The 18,077-nt window shown below is 41.9% G+C and overlaps 2 protein-coding genes across 2 annotated transcripts in view; one reads left to right on the top strand and one right to left on the bottom strand.

Annotated features, from left to right (window-relative positions):
* MTA1 (metastasis associated 1) overlaps positions 1–16,655 on the top strand; it is a 229,858-nt gene extending 213,203 nt beyond the window's left edge. The window contains exon 21 of the transcript XR_012717264.1: positions 16,643–16,655. The gene's annotated coding sequence lies outside the window, so the exon portion shown is untranslated. The remainder of the gene's footprint in view (positions 1–16,642) is intronic.
* NUSAP1 (nucleolar and spindle associated protein 1) lies at positions 1,418–17,598 on the bottom strand. The gene is made up of 12 exons (XM_075283073.1): positions 17,457–17,598; positions 16,470–16,535; positions 11,205–11,366; positions 9,645–9,780; positions 7,949–8,041; positions 7,743–7,855; positions 6,669–6,719; positions 5,155–5,321; positions 4,812–4,978; positions 4,454–4,570; positions 3,757–3,859; positions 1,418–1,710 (listed from the first exon to the last, which is right to left on the bottom strand). Exons 1-12 carry the CDS (start codon positions 17,547–17,549, stop codon positions 1,620–1,622), a joined length of 1,359 nt encoding a protein of 452 aa, XP_075139174.1. The 5' UTR covers positions 17,550–17,598; the 3' UTR covers positions 1,418–1,619.
* Between the last annotated feature and the right edge of the window lie 479 nt (positions 17,599–18,077).

Raw genomic sequence — 18,077 nt, 5'->3', positions numbered from 1 at the left:
ATCAATGTTATTTATCAAAATGGCATTTATTAGTTACCATTATACATAACAGGCATGTTCTTGGCATCTCACTGTACAATACGGTTTTTACAGGACCGGATTATCACAGATACCCTATACAATCTCTGTGATAAAGGGAATAAAAAGTTAAAAAAAATAAGTTGCATTAAAGTTGTCCAATACCTGGAGGATTCATTGCTTTGTGTCTTATAGTGCACCTTCAATACCACTTCTTAGAACAGGTGAATAGAAGAGTGTAATATCTTAAATATTTTTCCTCCTTTATTAAGCAGCTCTTCATAGTCACTGTATAGCAGATCCATCTTTAGCCTCACACATAGAAGTCTATGGAAAGGGTTGGAGTCTGCTGCCAGCGATTTCTTGCCTTTTTCTGTGCAGTGGTAGAGGCTTAGACACAGCAGGGTCAGAAGAGCTGAGAGACCAGATCATATCAACTGCAGCTGCACCCCCCCTCCTCTCCCCATAGACTTCTAAAGTAGCTCTGGTAAGTGGAAACGGAAACAAGTCTTGGACATTACAAGGTTTTGGGGAATTTTTTTTTTTGAGGTTTTCAGAACCTGCAGAATTGGATGAGATTCTCCCCATTAATTACAGCCAAAGGGGGACAGAAATTAAACATGAATTCAGTGCACTGTCTGCCTTCACGGTATGCGCCCCCAAGGCTGGAGATAACGGATCGTTTCGGCAACAATCCCTGCCTGCCGTCAGAAGGGCGTTCCTAACCGTCCAACTGGGCTGTGAGGAATGCATCTGCTGACTTTACTTGTCTATAGACTTCGCTGGGCAGTAAGTAATGTCCCCTCACGTTTTTTTCTTTTTGTTAACACTGCTGTCTATATAACCAGATGACCACTCATTTACGTTAAATGGACGTAAGAAACGTGATCCGAGTGGATCCTCCATTGTTCCTATTGCAAATACACTGCTGCATTTAGGAAATATGGTCCAAGTGATGGCCATATTTCCTGGGGTGACAGGAGCATCATAGATCTGACCGGGGGGGGGGGGGTTGGGGTCAGTACATCTTTGGGTGGGCCAGAAAAAACAGCCATCACATGGACCGAATGTTCTATCCCATACAAGGAAACAGAGGTAAAGATAGAGGTTCAGTTTTTAAACCAAAACCAGGAACAGATTGACAAGTACCATCTGTCCTTTATAGGTTCTCACCTTTTTTTTGACACACACCTGGTTTTGGCTTCAAAAAATAAACCTGAACACAAGCCCTTATTCTAAATGTTAAAAAACAATACGTATTACTATTTTTTTTTTCAGCTCAATGTCATGCTATTTTATGGTAACAAATTATGGACGCCAATGCCTTAACCAGAAGCAAAAATTCTGATTTTTTTTTTTTTTTTTAAGCAGGGTATACCTAAATATCCAATTACTCTAAGATTAGCTGCCTCAATATATTAAAATAACCATTATTTAGCTATCGTAAAAAAAAAAATCAGAGATGTAGAATCACCAAACATGTAGACTGACATAAGCGGGAACATTAAAATATAGACAGTAAAAACACGTCCCTTGTTTTACAAAACCAGACGAGGACAAATACAAAAGACCAGTCACTAAAGTTTCATGGCTGTGCAACTTTAAGGGACGGCGACTCCTCTGCGTGAGCCGAGCGCTTTGTCTCTCTTGTTCTTTCGATCGGTTTCCTGCTGTTTACGCCGGTCCGCTCTGCTGGAGACGAAAAAAAAAAAACAGGTATGGAAGAGATCGTGCAAAAAGCACATATTACAGTGTACAACTATACTCCCCATACCGCCAACTAATACCTACAATACCAACCCAAACCCATTTCCCCCCTCCTTGCTTTCACTTGAAAATACAAGTCTGATTCTTCACAGACGGTATATGGAACCACCCAGGTCAGTCTTAGTACTAGTACAAGGGCCCACCACCACAGTCTTTTTTCTTAATGTAGATTGTGAGCCCCATATAGGGATCACAATGTACTTTTTGTTTTGTTTTCCTATCATTCTACTTTGTAGAACGGGAGGAAATCCACACAAACGCGGGGAGAACATACAAACTCCTTGCAGATGTTGTTCCTGGTAGATTTGAACCCAGGACTCCAGCGCTGCAAGGCTGCAGTGCTAGCCACTGAGCCACCATGTTGCCCCTGGTTTAGTATTGTCTAACAGGTAGCGGGTAATTTTGTGTGGGACAGCCAACATCTGAGTTCAATATCAGCTGACAGAGTATAATGAGTATAACTGTCTACATCTATAGCTGGTTTACCTGGAGAACTTCAGTTTAGTCACCACAGTTCAAATTATTGATGCATATTGAGGGTATTTTATATAGAGTTATTGATTAATCTGACATTATTAGGAGATGGCATCCTATCCTCCTACTTATTATAAATGTGAAAGTTTGGATGTTTGTTCCTCGATCACGCAAAAACGGCTGAACGGATTTGAATGAGATTCGGCACATAGATAGATTGTAACCCTGGTTGAGATAAGGTTGCTGCAAGAGCATTGTAATATAGTATGTGAACCTAAATTCATAATCGTGAAGCCATGTCATTTACCGGGATAAAAAGTAGCCTGTGTGTTAATCGAGGTTACAATCTATGTGCCAAATTTCATTCAAATCCGTTCAGCCGTTTTTGCGTGATCAAGAAACAAATATCCAAACTTTCACATTTATATTAGTAGGGGAGGATCTCTGTGTAAACACTCAGCTAACCCTCAGTGGATTGTGTACATGCATTTGCATATTATCTGATCTGCTCCAGGCAGTGCTGACACACTGACATGGGAAAACACCTTTAATCCAAATTGGCAGTTTGCTACTTTAGATTTTCTTTTTCCAGACATGTTCAAATTTGTTGCAAACAACGAGAGCTATGAAGGAAGCCAGGAGTCACAGAGTTCTCCTCAAGCAGAGCTGAGGGGGGGAATCATCGGCACCTACAACATGCTCATTATATGGCATCCCAGTGAGCTGCTGGAGCATTCACGGCAAGGAACGAGTTTAGCGGTAGGCCAGCTTGAAAGCTGCCAAAACGCTGGAGCAGGCGGATCATCAACGCCAACAACCTGCTCATTATATGGCGTGCCAGCGGGCTGCTGAGATGATGATACAATCACAGGCACGGTGCGAGGAACAAGTTCAGCAGCAGGACAGCTTAAGAGCTGCCGAAACACCGGGGTAGGCAAACCAGAGACGGCAGCAATTTACTGAATATAGGCGGATCATCCACTCCAACAGCACGCAGAAAAAGTCGCGGCCAGAGGCTAGTCTGTAATAGATTAACCTATTGGGTGCATCTCCTATCAATAATACTCTATATTTGTGTATACAACACCCAGCTGAGATATTGTAGGGGGCTGCTGATACGAGCAGACCTCGTACTGGGGTTGCTACATTATTTGTAAAAGAAGATTTTACCACATTTTATTGGTAATAAATTGATAGTGTGACATTTTAGTAAAACATTAATAAAAGTAAATTTTTAGTATCTCCTCGGAACCCTACTGTCATACTGATTTATCACATGTCCCTGGAGATCATCCATCCCCTCCCCCCATTATAAAAATAAAACCTTCGCTCGACTTCTTTACCTGTAAGATAACTAGCTGCAGCAGGAGCCCTTTCCCCCTACTCTAACCCTGACCCAGACTCAGCCACGGTCTCTGCAAGATTTCTAGAAGATGCTAAGTGTGTCTCCGGCTTCATTGATTCCCTCGTTTATAGGTGTAAGATTCCTTTACACACCTTGTTGATAGGGAAGGCTGCTTGTAGTTACTCTTCAACATGGATGACTTGCTCTGTGCAGAAGCTTTGTTTTCTTTTGTGTCTCCCCAAGGCTTAAGCTTGCCTTTTAGTAAGTAATTGTGGGGGGAAAAAAAGCAGATTTAAATATATGGAAAATAAAAGTAATATGCATGAATATATTATATATATATATATATATATATATATATATATATATATATATTAGATATATATTATCACACACTATATAATAAAATATATACATGTGTAGCAGAGTTAATGTGAGCCTCTGGTTAAAACGCTGCAGCATATCTCATCACAGAAGACAAAATAAAAAAGTCAATGGAAAAATATATATATTTTTCTGTTTCAGTCAAAATCAGTGACAAAAAAAGTCCTGCATTATAGTCTATGGGGTCTGTGGATAACCACATGTTTAGTGGACGGCCTCTCAGCCTTTCACGTCCCCATGTGGACCCGAACGCTAGTGGATTTAGAATCAGGAAAGTATTATGGAGACAGGTGAACTTTATTGTTAGCACCTAGAAATACAGCACACTTCATCGAGTCTGCTGTATACATAAAGGGATGGCTTGTTAACTAGGTCAACAATCTTCGAAACCAACCCAGTATCAATAAAATATGCCGTCCAGTAACAACAATGCAAATTGAAATACAAATACGACCAAACACTCACCTTTGTGCGGCTGATAGCCGAGTGGTCGTGACAAACTCGCCTGGAGGTCAAATTTCATCTTTGTGTTACTTTTTGGGGTTGCCATATTTTCAGCATTAAATTTGAAAGGTGTTGTCGCTGCAAGGAAAGGAGATAGAACGTGAAAACCAAATGGATTCGGATAAAAGGTGCAGGAAACTGATCTCCTGTGTATTCTCTGTTCTTACACTTCTAAGGAAGCCAACGGCACACATAAGGAACAAGGCGTGAATACTATGGTCAGAAACTTGTCATGGTGGAGAGTATTTTTGACATACATGATATTTTATGATTAAACAAATGGAGTAAGCTACAAATCATAGAAAAAGGCAACAGCTACCTGCAGGAATGTTGGTTTCTTCAGTAACCTTTGCCGCTTTTATGCTACTCAGTGGTAAACCTTTTCTAGGTTCACTGTTTATATTGGGCACAAAAGTAGAAGATTTTCTGGCGGGTGTCTTAACCAAAGAGTACTTGTGTTCATTGTCCTTGGTGGCTCCGGAAAACCTGAAATAAAAAAGAAAGAAGTCAGTGTGACAACTGTGAAGTTGTCATTTAGGCAAGATACGACAACAACAAAAAACAAGCTTAAAATTGTTTTCCCCCAATATATTCTATAAATATATTAATTTCCAAGTCAAAATGGCAGCCTTAGAAATTGAAGGTATAAAATTTTCATTTACCTCACATTCATTTTAGAAGATGAATATGTAGAAGGTTTAACACCAGACTTGTCAACCAAAATACTCCTTTTACCCCCAGATCTCGGATTTGCTGGTGTTTTCGCTGAAAAGAGTTGACCGGTCCGTGGCACTGGACTTTGCAGAGAGAATCTATTCTGCAAGGATTTCTAAGGAGGAGAACAAATAAATACAATTAATAAATACGTATTTTTCGGACTATAAGAAGCACTTTTTTTCCTCCAAATATGAGAGGAAAATGGGGGTGCGTCTTATAGAACGAATGCAGTGTGTGCTGTGTGCTGCGCTGCTGTGAGGACGACGAGGAAAGTTCACGAGTAGATAGATACTACTGTACATTGACTTGTCTATCTACTAGGGCGCTCTGAGGACATGTGAAGGACAGAGGACCGGACCAAGATGAAATGGGAGCTGCAGCTGTGCAGGTAAGCGTACACCAGTGGTGGTGGTGGTGGGGTAATCACTACACAGCGTGGGGTCCAAAAACTGTTTCAATTTTTGGACTACATGCTGTGTAGTGAATAGGATCGTTTTTAAAATCCGATCTCTGATTATTTAAAAAATCCCATTGACTTGCATTGGGATCGGAATCAGCTGTACCGGAGACCCGATAGCTATAGCAATCACTCTGCAAGAGTGGCCACAAGCGATCAGGCATTACTACTACTGGTGTTACTACCAGTCGACCTGTTCCTGGGCCACGCGGGAGCCTCCCCTGACCAGCCTCAATAGTAATATTGAGCATCTCACAAAATATATTATATGTATATATATCTATATCTATATATAGTTCAAATCACTTCCATATCCCTAGAATACATATAAAACAAAAACATTACTGTTGAAACACATACGCGTTTGGTATCCCTGTGTCCAAAAACCCCAGGTTCTATTTACATTGGTGAAATATTTTACAAATTTTTTTGCTTCAAAAATTTTTTCCCTTATTTTCCTCCTCTAAAACCTTAGTGCGTCTTATAGTCCGAAAAATACGGGTAAACTGGCTATTTGGGAAGGCTGCAGTATACATTTTAGTTCATAGATTGGAAAGGATTCATCACAAACAGGGGCATCACTTCAGGGGCTGATCACAAACCAGACTAGTCATGGCACAGCATAATTTTATCTATCTCGATCGTGGAATATACATGTGCTGTCCTTTTTTGTACCCCAGCCCATATTGCAAGGCTGCACCCCAAATTTCATTATGCCTATGTGAGCATCACAAAGATAAGCAGTACGGGTGAACTAAATACAGTAGAACCATATAGATAGTGCCAATAACATGGACGTGAATGGGACTGAGCTGCAATAACCAGGCAAGGTCGCTTCCAGCACACAACCCTTAGAAATGGCTGGTCAGCAGGGTCAGGCCTCCAATGTTGGCCTCTCTCTAGAATAGGTGAGCAATATTAAACACCTAATATACTGTATGGCCATACACATGTTTTTGACATTAGAGAGAACTATGTAGATCATAATGATTATTGCTTTACCTTAGTATTGCTGCCTGGGGTCTTCTTCTCATTAGAGTTCTTAGTAAGCAACTACATGGAAGAAAAAAAACAAAAGTGTGTTATATTTTTATTAATACTTTACCTGAATAATCCATTCACATCAAAAGTATACAGAGAAACATAGGTCTGAGTGTATACTCTCACTTTCAATAGCTATGTCAGTAGAGGACATTACCACTATGCTAGTAAAAGTGAGCAACTAGCATAACAACGCTTATAGAAATTACACAGTCCAGTCCTATTAATGTGACCAGCGCCTACTTTTCACGTCAACGTTAAATAACCAATGGCAGAAGGCACGTGTCATCAGCCATCTGGGTGCACTCATCATTGTGGAAGGCACGATGGATCAACACAAGTATGCATCTATCCTTGCGGACCATGTTCACCCCTACATGCGAATTGTTTTTCCTCAGGATGATGGCGTCTACCAGCAGGACAATGCGACGTGTCATAAAGCTCGCAGTGTACGTGCGTGGTTCCATGAGCACCAGGATGAGTTTACCGTACTCCCTTGACCAGCAAATTCCCCGGACTTGAACCCCATCAAGAATCTGTGGGACCACCTCAATCGGGTTGTTTGTGCCACGGAAGCTCAACCGCATAACCTAGCGCAGCTGGCCACGGCACTGGAGTCGGCATGGCTCAATATCCCAGTGACATCATCACATCATCCCCTCTCTTCCTGCACGTCTCACAGCGGTCCGCTCTGCCAAAGGGGGTTATTCTGGATTGTGACAGGTGGTCACATTAATGGGACTGGACTGTGTATATGCAGAACACGTGCCACAGTGGACAGGGAGCAGCCACAATATGCTCCTATACAAGTACTAGGACTGCAGTAACTTCCACATCTGAACCGTGTGATCACAAGGACTGCGTTCCCAAGGTCCCTATGTGAAAGGTGTGATGATGATGATCAAATATCTCAACTATGACTCTGATTTCCCCACTGTGGGACTATTAAAGGATTATCTTATCTTCTCTTATATTTTATTTATTTTTAAGAGGTTTTTGTTAGAGAGATTTCCTAGAAGCTTATAACACACATACATTCGCTTCTTGGATGGAGCTACTTATTGCATCCAGACGTTTCTTCTTTCTCTCCAAATATTTGTCTATGGATTCCATCTTTTTGAAATGGGCCTCATGAAGCTTCTTGAAATCTGCATTGAATGTAAACAGATTCAATGTTAGAACTGAAGAGAATATACGTCAGGAAATGTAAGGAAATCTTTAACGTCTGGTGCTGGACTTACTGGGAGTCGAGGGCTTTGATCCAGCCTTAGATACACCAGCAAGTCTTGGAATCTTTCCTCCAGATCTGTTACCAGAAGAGCGTTTAGCCTTACCTAACCAAAAAAAAAGCAAACAAAAAAAACCAAAATACATCATGTATACAAATCATCTCACTGGTTGTAGTGAGGACGTTAGTATGTCATACTTTAAGGCTAAGGCGGAATTAGTATCATTGGGGTATCCTCTATTCATACGATTGGGTAGAAGAGTCAGAACACTGGGGAAGGGCTATGGTGCCAACGCTGGGATCCACACCAATCCCCAAAGTTCCCATGGCATGCCAATGAAAGGCAAGTGTATTCCATGACCAGTAACTCCAGTCAAGTCTATGGGGCTTCCAGAAGTCAACGGTGCACCAGTCTGTCTTGCACATTGTCGCTTTACTTACATGGAGAAGGCATGGGGAACATATCCCCTCAATTTCGATAGAGGTCCCAGTGGTTGGACCCCCAGAGATCTGATCCTTATTTCCATATCGTAAGCAAACATATCTTTTCCACAATATGTGACCTCAATATAAAAGGAGTTGGTCCAAGTTAAAGAGTTTTTCGGAAGTTAAATAGGACAGCATGGGACATCAATATCTGATCATTGGGAGATCAATACCCAAAATCCCTAATTTTGACCCATGTTTCAGTGGTATTCTTCTGAGAGCCACTTCTGATTTACAGGCCAGCGACATCCTGTTCATTTATCACCGACCCGTGTGCAGATCAGTCCCATCCAAACAGCTCATTGGTGGTTGTCCCAGGTGTCAGTCCCTCACCAACCTGATATAAATGACCCATTCTAAGGACAGTCATCAGTATTATCATTCCGAAAACACCATTATCACCAATCCACGGGAATCCCCAGAAAAGGTCTCATTCTTGCAATACAATGGATGAGCTAGTGGCACATACACATTGACAATACTTTCTACTGCGGTTGCTTGGCTATCTCTAGCTGCCCTATAAAGTTATATGGAGTGACGTTTCAATAGCAGCTTCAGTGCTGTCACCCAGTCATTATACAGGGACCAGAGCTAACTGCTTCCACCTCCATGCTGTGTATAGTGCAAGTGTCAGAGGTGGCCCCCTAACAGCTGGTCTGCGCCTCTCACTGACCAAATAATTGTACCATTTGTGGCCTATACTAGGAAAGGAGGATAGATAGATAGATAGATAGATAGATAGATAGATAGATAGATAGATAGATAGATAGATAGATAGATAGATAGATAGATAGATAGATAGATAGATAGATAGATAGATATAGATATAGATAGATAGATAGATAGATAGATAGATAGATAGATAGATAGATAGATAGATAGATAGATAGATAGATAGATAGATAGATAGATAGATAGATAGATAGATAGATAGATAGATAGATAGATATAGATATAGATATAGATATAGATATAGATATAGATATAGATATAGATATAGATATAGATAGATAGATAGATAGATAGATAGATAGATAGATAGATAGATAGATAGATAGATAGATAGATAGAATATTCTGTCCATGTCCAAGTCAATGGGAGCCGTTTTTTGGCAGCAGATTTTGAGGCAGATTCCGCTTCAAAATCCACTGCCAAAAAACTCAGTGTGAGTGAGCCCTCAGAATGACGTTACTGAACGGTGGACTAAATAGTAAAGGTCATACTTCGTCTCCTTGTAGTTCTGCCAACAGCCTCTTCTGTATTCTCTTGGGTCTTGTCTTCAGCACACTGTTGCTTCTGCAGCACGCTTGTAGGAACAAGGACAGAAGTTTCCTCCGCACTGCCTTCAACACCATCTCCCTAGAGAGAAGTAAAGATTAGACTCTGCAAGTACTTCTTAACATGACATTTCTTTATTTCACTTGTATTACAGCTTATGCAAGTTTATTATACGTCCATCCTGAGGCTTGTCTCTGCCTCTGAACAAGATACTCTACGTGCTCTAAGGAAATCTGTATTTCTATTGAAATCTATCACAGCCTAGATATAAAGCTCTAAGACTTGCACAGGAGAAAAAGGGTCATCTGGATGTCGTGTGACTCTGCGGGTCAGTCTGCCGATGAAATGACCAGACAAGGGATCCGTTTTGAGGTAGTATCACAAGCAAGAAGTGTCGGGGGATTGAAATTACTTCAGATTAGTACAGGGCAGTGAATATGAGGTCACCGGCTGCTGCTGCAACGTTTTGTTTGTCGCTCACTACGCCCCTCCTCCTGTGAGCAGCACATGAACCATCACAGCATCATGTGACCGCAGATGTGGGTGTGACTTATTACCTGCGATTTCAAGGCAGAGGAGATGGAAGGGGTGCACAGGCCGATGAATCATGGCAAATGTAGTTTGGTGGGGTGTGATTCAGAGCTCTGAGACTGTCCAATCAGAAACAGCCAATTGTAGAGCTTAGAATCACACCCTCTTGCCTACAATACACCTCCCACTTGACAGCAGAGAACCTAAATAAACATAGAAGGTGCCAAACTAACTGCACTAGAGAAAAAAACATTCCAGATTACCTTAAAAGAGGACCTTTCATGGATTTGGGCACATGCGGTGTTATATACCACTGGAAAGCCGACAGTGCGCTGAATTCAGGGCACTGTCGGCTTTCCCAATCTGTGCCCCCAGTGAAGAGCTATCAGTCCCGGTACCATAGCTCTTTACAGTCAGTAAGGAACGTCCTTCTGCACAGCAGCTCTTATAGCGCTGTACAGTGTGAGCGGGGAGGAACGCTGCCCCCTTCCTCTGCTCACAGTGCTCAGCCATAGATGAATATTATTAGGAGGGGAGGGGGCGTTCCTCCCCGCTCACACTGTACTGCACTATAGGAGCTGCTGTGCAGAAGGACGTTCCTGACAGACTGTCAGGAACGCCTTTCTGAAGATGAAGAGCTACGGTATCAGCACCGATAGCTCTTCACCCACGGCAGATCGGGAAATCCGACAGTGCGCTGAATTCAGCGCAGTCAGCTTTCCAGCGTTATATAAAAGCGCATGTGCCCAAATCCATGAAAGGTCGTCTTTAAATCACTGAGGCCCACTTAATATAGGATGCGAAAGGTGGCGAACACAATAAGAGGTCCTCTAAGTGCACATGGTAACCTATTGCATGTGGGTTCACAGATGAGGTCATCATTGCACTTCATCCCAGAAACGGGAAGTCTCTTAAGACTTTGAGGCTCAGTCTCCTGACAAAAGACTGACTTAAAACCACAAAGGGCTCAATACCTGAATGGGTTCTATGCGGTTTTCCATCTCAGGACTGGAATCAGCCTTGGTTTCTTTTTTATTTCGACCACGTCTCTGAGTAACATGGCATATAGAAATCTGCTCTTCTTCATCCAATCTGCACTGCGAGTCATCGGTTAAGGTGGAGTTACCATCCGAATCCTAGAAGAAATCAGAATGGAAACAAGTGACACCAAATTACCTAAAAGCCTCTTTACAACGATTAGATAGATATTGGGAATTATCATTCCAAGTGATGTTTCTCCCAATAATTACCCCATTTAAGGAGCTGCCAATAGTTTCATTGAAGCATGGCGTGAATATTGCTTCCTCATTGTTCCCTGCAGCGTTTTCGAAGCTTACCTCGTGACCAGTAAGAAGATGTGGGCAATGCCTTGCTGAGTTCTTTGAAAACAATGGCGCAGAGCAAGAGCATTGTCCACCAGATGAAACACCAGAGGCTAACCTGAGGTCCCGACAGTCCGACCCATGCTGATCTAAAATTAAAGGCCTATATTTCTGATGGCAATAACAGCTAATCTATGGGCGCACTACACAACCACAAAATCTGCATTTGTCCTGTAGTTTCTTATCCAAACGTATAAGATAAGAGAAGGATTGTCGCCAATATTTTCCATTGAACTTCGGGGCCAGCGTGTACCAGGAAAAAACATATCAGATAGTAATAATGTTCAATTACAGTATAATAACAAGGATCCGGGCCAAACCATTGTAACAAACTAAAGATGATCAATGGCTGGCCGCTATAAACAATAGTCTTGCCCATTTTAACTCTTTTACACCCTCCATAGGTATATATTTTTCCCTATAGGATATGGTCTACAGACGTGTAAATATATGCATTTATACACACATTTTACCTTTCCTTTAACCACTTCCAGACCGCTCAGACTATAAACGTCTGGATAGTGGTTGCCTTGTTCTGACAGGACGAACCGGTACGTCCAGTCAGAACACAGCAGCTGCACGGAGATTGTGCAGTTGCTGACACTGAGAGCCGGCTGTAACTTCAGCCGGAGCTCCCAGAGAGAAGGCAGGGAAGGTTTATTCGCTGTGTATACAGTACTCAATGAGCGCTGTATACACGGCTATGGGCGCCGCCATGATGCAGCCGCCCTCTGACCCGGTGGTCACGTGATCCGCCGTGAGCAGCGTCTTGCAATAGCTGCTGGGTCCTACAGAACCCACATCAGCTCTGTATACCGTGTATAGCAGTGTGCAGGAGGCTGGATTCCTCCTGCAACCTGAGGCTAAATGTACCAGCCCCAGTTATAGGGGAAATAAGCCTCCAGTACAAAAAAATAAATAAAAATTATCAGATGTCCCCAAAGGTCTCTTCTGACTTTATGGGGACACCATCTGAAAAAAATATTAAAAAATTAATTAAGTTTTAAAAAAAATTAAATAAAATAATTGAAAAAAAATAAGTAAAATAATACGCCAATAAAATGACGTTATTAAAGGTCATAGCCCACCCCCGACGACACCATATAAAATAAAAATTACCGTAATGGAGAGGAAAAACTATTTTATGAAGTTTTTCAGTTGTACTTTGTGTTAATAAATAAAAAAAAAAGAGAAAAAAGTGAAAACCAGACACAATTTCCCTCCTATTATGTTTATATTTTCCCAGATATAAAAAAAAAAAATTAAACACATTCGAAAATAAAAACAACATAAAAATAAAGCCCTATGTGTCCCCGAAAAAAGATGCAAAAATTAGTTGAATGAGACGTATGAGAAAAATGTTACAGCCCTCAAAACCGCACATACAAAATAAACCGAAAATGTGTCTGGTCCTGGACCACAAATTGGCCCGGTACTGAAGTGGTTAAACGTACAGATATTCTCTGCTGTCATGGGGAATCTAATAATGCTGTCTATACACATAAGATAGCTATTAGCAGAAAGCTGCCTCACCCAATACATGTTCATGCCTGCCAAGCACTGTATATGTACTGACTGGCACAGGGGAGGAAGCTGCTCCCAAAGATCTCCGGAGACGACTTGTATCCCCAGAGCAAAAGAATTGGGCACGTTGAAATCCAACTGCCTTATCCTTATTGGATACCATCTAATGTGTAAGGCCGGCTCAAGTGACAAATAAAACAAACCGCCATATGAAAGGAAAAACTCTGTCCAAAATGTAGTCATAACACCCCCATGTAAAAAAGCCCTTAAGGGGGTTAAGCTATGAAATTCATTTATCCCCCTACCCACAGTACAAGGAATAAAATGCTCATAGTTTGGGGTCTGACCACGGAGATTCCCACCGATCCAGAGAATGGGGGGGAGTTACACCCCTGTTTTGAATGTAGCAAGCAGTGGACTTCAATGGGTAAGCCAGAAATAGCCGAAGATCAGAGCTCAGCCATCACCAGCGCTAGCATTGAAGTCAAATGAGCAGAAGCAAAGCATTTGCATTTGGCAAAAAATATCCTTGTACCGTGTTAGCCAGTGGATATGAAATGAAAGAAATTTTTTGAGAGAAGTCCTCAGTAGTTGCTACTTTTTTTAATGGCTAACTTAAAAAGTTTTTTGATAACATATTTCGAGCTTTCGAGACTCTATAGAGGTCTCTTCATCAGGACGGTATAACACAATTTCTGAAGGTATATATATATATATATATATATATATATATATATATATATATATATATATATATATATATATATATATATATATATATATATATATACACACAGAGAAATGGAGTGTTAGATGCAAAATAGATGGAGAACAGAACACCATGTAAATAAACAATGAAAAAACAAATATATCAGTTCACAGGAAAGTTCTCTGGGTTTGTAGCTGCTTTGATCAGTGAGGTGGTGTTTAGTGGTTGTAAAAGGCCCAGGGTTTTATGACCTTTTACAACCACTAAACAACACATCACTGATCAAAGAAGCCATAAACCCAGAGAACTTTCCTGTGAACTGATATATATGGGTTTTTTTTTACTGTTTATTTATATGTTCTGTTCTCCATCTATTTTGCATCTAAAACTCCACTTCTCTGTGTATATACATGCCTGCCTTCAGACATTGTGTTATACCGTCCTGATGAAGAGACCTCTATAGAGCCTCGAAAGCTCGAAATATGTTATCAAAAAACTTTTTAAGTTAGCCATTACAAAAGGTATCAACTACTGAGGACTTCTCTCAAAAAATTTCTTTCATTTCACAACAGGAGTAAAACATCCCCCAGTGTTAGGATCGGAAAGGGTCTCAGCAGACCCCCACTCATCAGCAATCAATCCTCTATCCCAATACATAACAGATAAACAACTTTCATGGCATGATCCTTTTAAAGTGGTTCTCTGACTCATTAAAAAAAAAAAACATTTAAAGAGGACCTTTCATGTCCTCCTCAATGTGCAGTATTATATATTTCCCGGTATGTGCCCCGATGCAGGAGATATGGGTGCTGTTAATTTTGTGAGCAACCCATAATATAAGAAATGGTGCTCCAGGATTCTTGGATGCAGTTTTGTTTTTCGTACCCTCCCCAGGTCTAAGGGAAGGAGTTGAGGTGGGTTAGTTGTTGGCTCGTTGTAGTACACTGGGGTGAGAGCCTAGGTGGGGGCCAGGAGCAAGAGGTCTCCCTTACTTCGGTGGGGAGGCCATTTGCACCCTGACTCTTTTGACCCAGAGGGTTGGAGTTTGTTCAGGGGCCCTTCTCTACTCAGACTAAAGACGGCACAATGTCATGACTTCAAAAAATAAATAAAAAAAAATACAAAAATATTTCACTATATATTCTATATTTTCTTCAGGATTGTTGTGATTTGACATTATGCAGTTCCTTTGTTATGCTAGGTTCACACCTGCGTTCGGGTCTCTGTTCTGTGGTTTCCGTCTTCTGCATGCCAGAAGTCCGAAAGCTCAGACCAGGTCCGGCCGTGAGCGGCAGTGAGCGTTTTATGCTCTCCGCCGCGAAACCGGATTTTTTAATCCGGACACAGAGTACTGCATGTCTGACTGTGTCCGGATTATAAAACCCGGTTTCGCGGCGGAGAGCCTAAAACGCTCACCGCCGCTCATGGCCGGACAAATGAATGGGTGAGAAAGACTCCTGCAGGTTTCCGTATCCTGCCTGTGTTTTAGGCAGGAAACGGAAACCTGAACTACGGAGAGGAGAACGCTGAAGTGAACGAGCCCTTACTCCTTCTACAAATTAATAACAATAATAATACATTTTATTTCTATAGCGCCAACATATTCCGCAGCGCTGTACAATTTGTAGGGTTCAAATACAGACAAAAATATACATTACAAAGAAAGTCATTTCACACAAATATATTGCAAGCTGGGGAGTGTGGCCACACTGACACTGACCAATCAGCACTGAGCAAACTGCTGGGACACGCCATCAACAGGTAATACCTATTAGCAATTTATTTTGCAGTTTCCAGGAGGAATAAGGCTGGGTTCACACTGGGTTTTTGGACCGGATTTTGACGAGGAATCCGCCTCAGAACCAGACTCAAAAAAAAAACGCCATTCACTTCCTTTTTCTGCAATGATTTCTTCCCGCTCACGGAAAAAAGAAGCAAGCTGCACTTTCTTGCTGCGGATTCCGTGGCTGAATCAGCTGAGGGCATCCATGGCGCGACACTCCCTCCCGACTAGACCCATTCATTTGGGCCTAATCTGGAGCTGAAGACCCCGACAGTCGCGGCTAGCAGTTTTTGGACCGGATTCTGAGACAGATTCCTACGTCACAATCCAGTCCAAAAAAAACCCAGCCTAACGCTGGGTTCACACCAGCGCCTGAACTCCGTTTTCAGGTTTCCATCTTCTGCGTGTAGAAGACGGAAACCTATCATGCTGAGTCCGTCTGTGAGCGCCGGTGAGCGTTTTATGCTCTCCGCGGCAAAACCGTTTTTTTTAAACCAGACACAGAGTACTGCATGTCCAACTCTGTGTCCAGTTTTAAAAAAAACTGGTTTCGCCACGTACAGCATAAAACGCTCACCGGCACTCACAGCCAGACACTTTTCAAATCCATTCATTTGAATGAAGGATGAATGAAAGATGTCGGCAGGTTTTCGTCTCTTGCCCCTGTTTTGTGCAGGAAATGGAAACCTGCAGAACAGAGACCGGGCGCAGATGTGAACGAGCCCTAAGAGGTACAACGCAACAGAGTTATCAGAATAGATGATCCAGATTTGTTATTTTGTGAGGATTACAAGTTTTTTACTAAAACAGACATGTTAGGAGAGGTGACAATAGGACTTACACTGCTGGTCTCTGCGAGGACAGCTGGATAGAAATGTTTCTTCAAAGTCTTGAGTAGTCGGTCAGCCTGGAATTCAAAGAAATAATGTTAAAATATACATTATTGTATGTTAAGAAAAATATAAATAATATATTTAAAAAAAAAAAACCATTGAAATTCATCCATTATATCAGGGGTTTTTTTTTCACCCAACAAAAACACATACTAGAAAAGAAAAACAGACAAATGCGTCTTCCTGGAGCCTGCATCAGCAATCCAAGGCTGAGCAGTTTCACACTAGTCCAAGTTGATGAATTAGACCCATTTAGTATGGCTAAAAATTTTTTAAAAAAGTTATGCGGTTTGGAAGGAGTCAAAAACTAAAATAAAAAAATTCCTCCAGTATGAAGGGGTTAACCGAGTACATGGCTCTGTTGTCTGAAATGGGATGTAAACAAACCCTCATCTATCTATATCTAGTCACTGATCATAGGGCGTATTCACACATTGCAGATAAACCACTTCTTCTGGTGACGCTTCACACCAGTCTATTGGACGACAGATGGACTACTAAAATAATGGTTACCTACAGAGCCCGGTGGGCTACAATGGGGTCCATCAAGTAACTGTGTTAAAACTGAAGGTGGAGAACGATAAAATTGGGCATTCAGGGGCCACACGGTGGCTCAGTGGTTAGCACTGCAGCGCTGGAGTCCTCGGTTCGAATCCTGCCAAGGGCAAAAAACCATCTGCAAGGAGTTTGTATGTTCTCCCCGTGTTTGCATGGATTTCAATCTGATAGGGGTCACAGTGTATATTCTTTCCCCCATCAGGTCATGCTTTGTTATGGTAGTGTCTGCCTGTCACTATGACATAACCTGAGTGACAATGATGTTTGTGATATCTACGCTAAACAATCCCCATTGGCTCCTTATACATCTATATAGCGTCTTAGTGACGGCTGACGTATATTGTCCGGTGTAATAACACCATATCTGCACGTCTCACCTTGACATTCGCCTTCAGTCCAGCCGCCTTGGCCAGCTTCCGTAGCTCGGAGTACTTGAGCGTGTCCAGCTCCTCCACAGAAGGCACTTCCATGGTTATTTACTAAGACCCAGCGATAAAAGCGGCGAACACTGACTGTAAACAACGCCGGCGTTTGAAATTGCGCGCGGTGTAGCGTTAGTAACTGCTTTGAATCAAAATCGGACGCCCCGGCGCGTGATTGGCTGGAGGGATCACGTGGGGGGCGAGAGGGTCGATTTGATTGGCTTCTGGGCACGATTCATTTTTATGACTCACGTCAGGCGTGTAGAGCGGAGAGTTAGGCAGTGTGGTGACTGTGTGAGGCGAGCCGGCGCTGTGCTGTAGCTGCCGTAAAGCAAATGATTATGAGAGGACGTAGCGGGGAAAAACGCTTTTCGGGACTGAGATCCAATTTCAGATTTCAATTCCCGACAGCGTTTTTAACAGTAAATCGTTTCTGAACTGTAAGGTTTATCATAAAGTACTTGGTATCATTTTAAAGATGAGATTCTCATCTTTAAAATGAATCTGAAACCATTATGATAGGCCCATCCAGTCCTGAGATATTGGGCTCTAAAGTGTCCCCCCCCCTCCTATTGG

This window comes from Leptodactylus fuscus, chromosome 7, assembly GCF_031893055.1.
Source record: "Leptodactylus fuscus isolate aLepFus1 chromosome 7, aLepFus1.hap2, whole genome shotgun sequence".
In the NCBI taxonomy this organism is placed as follows: Eukaryota; Metazoa; Chordata; class Amphibia; order Anura; family Leptodactylidae; genus Leptodactylus; species Leptodactylus fuscus.
Note: the sequence above shows the minus strand (reverse complement) of the source record. Positions and strands in the feature narration are given on the sequence as shown.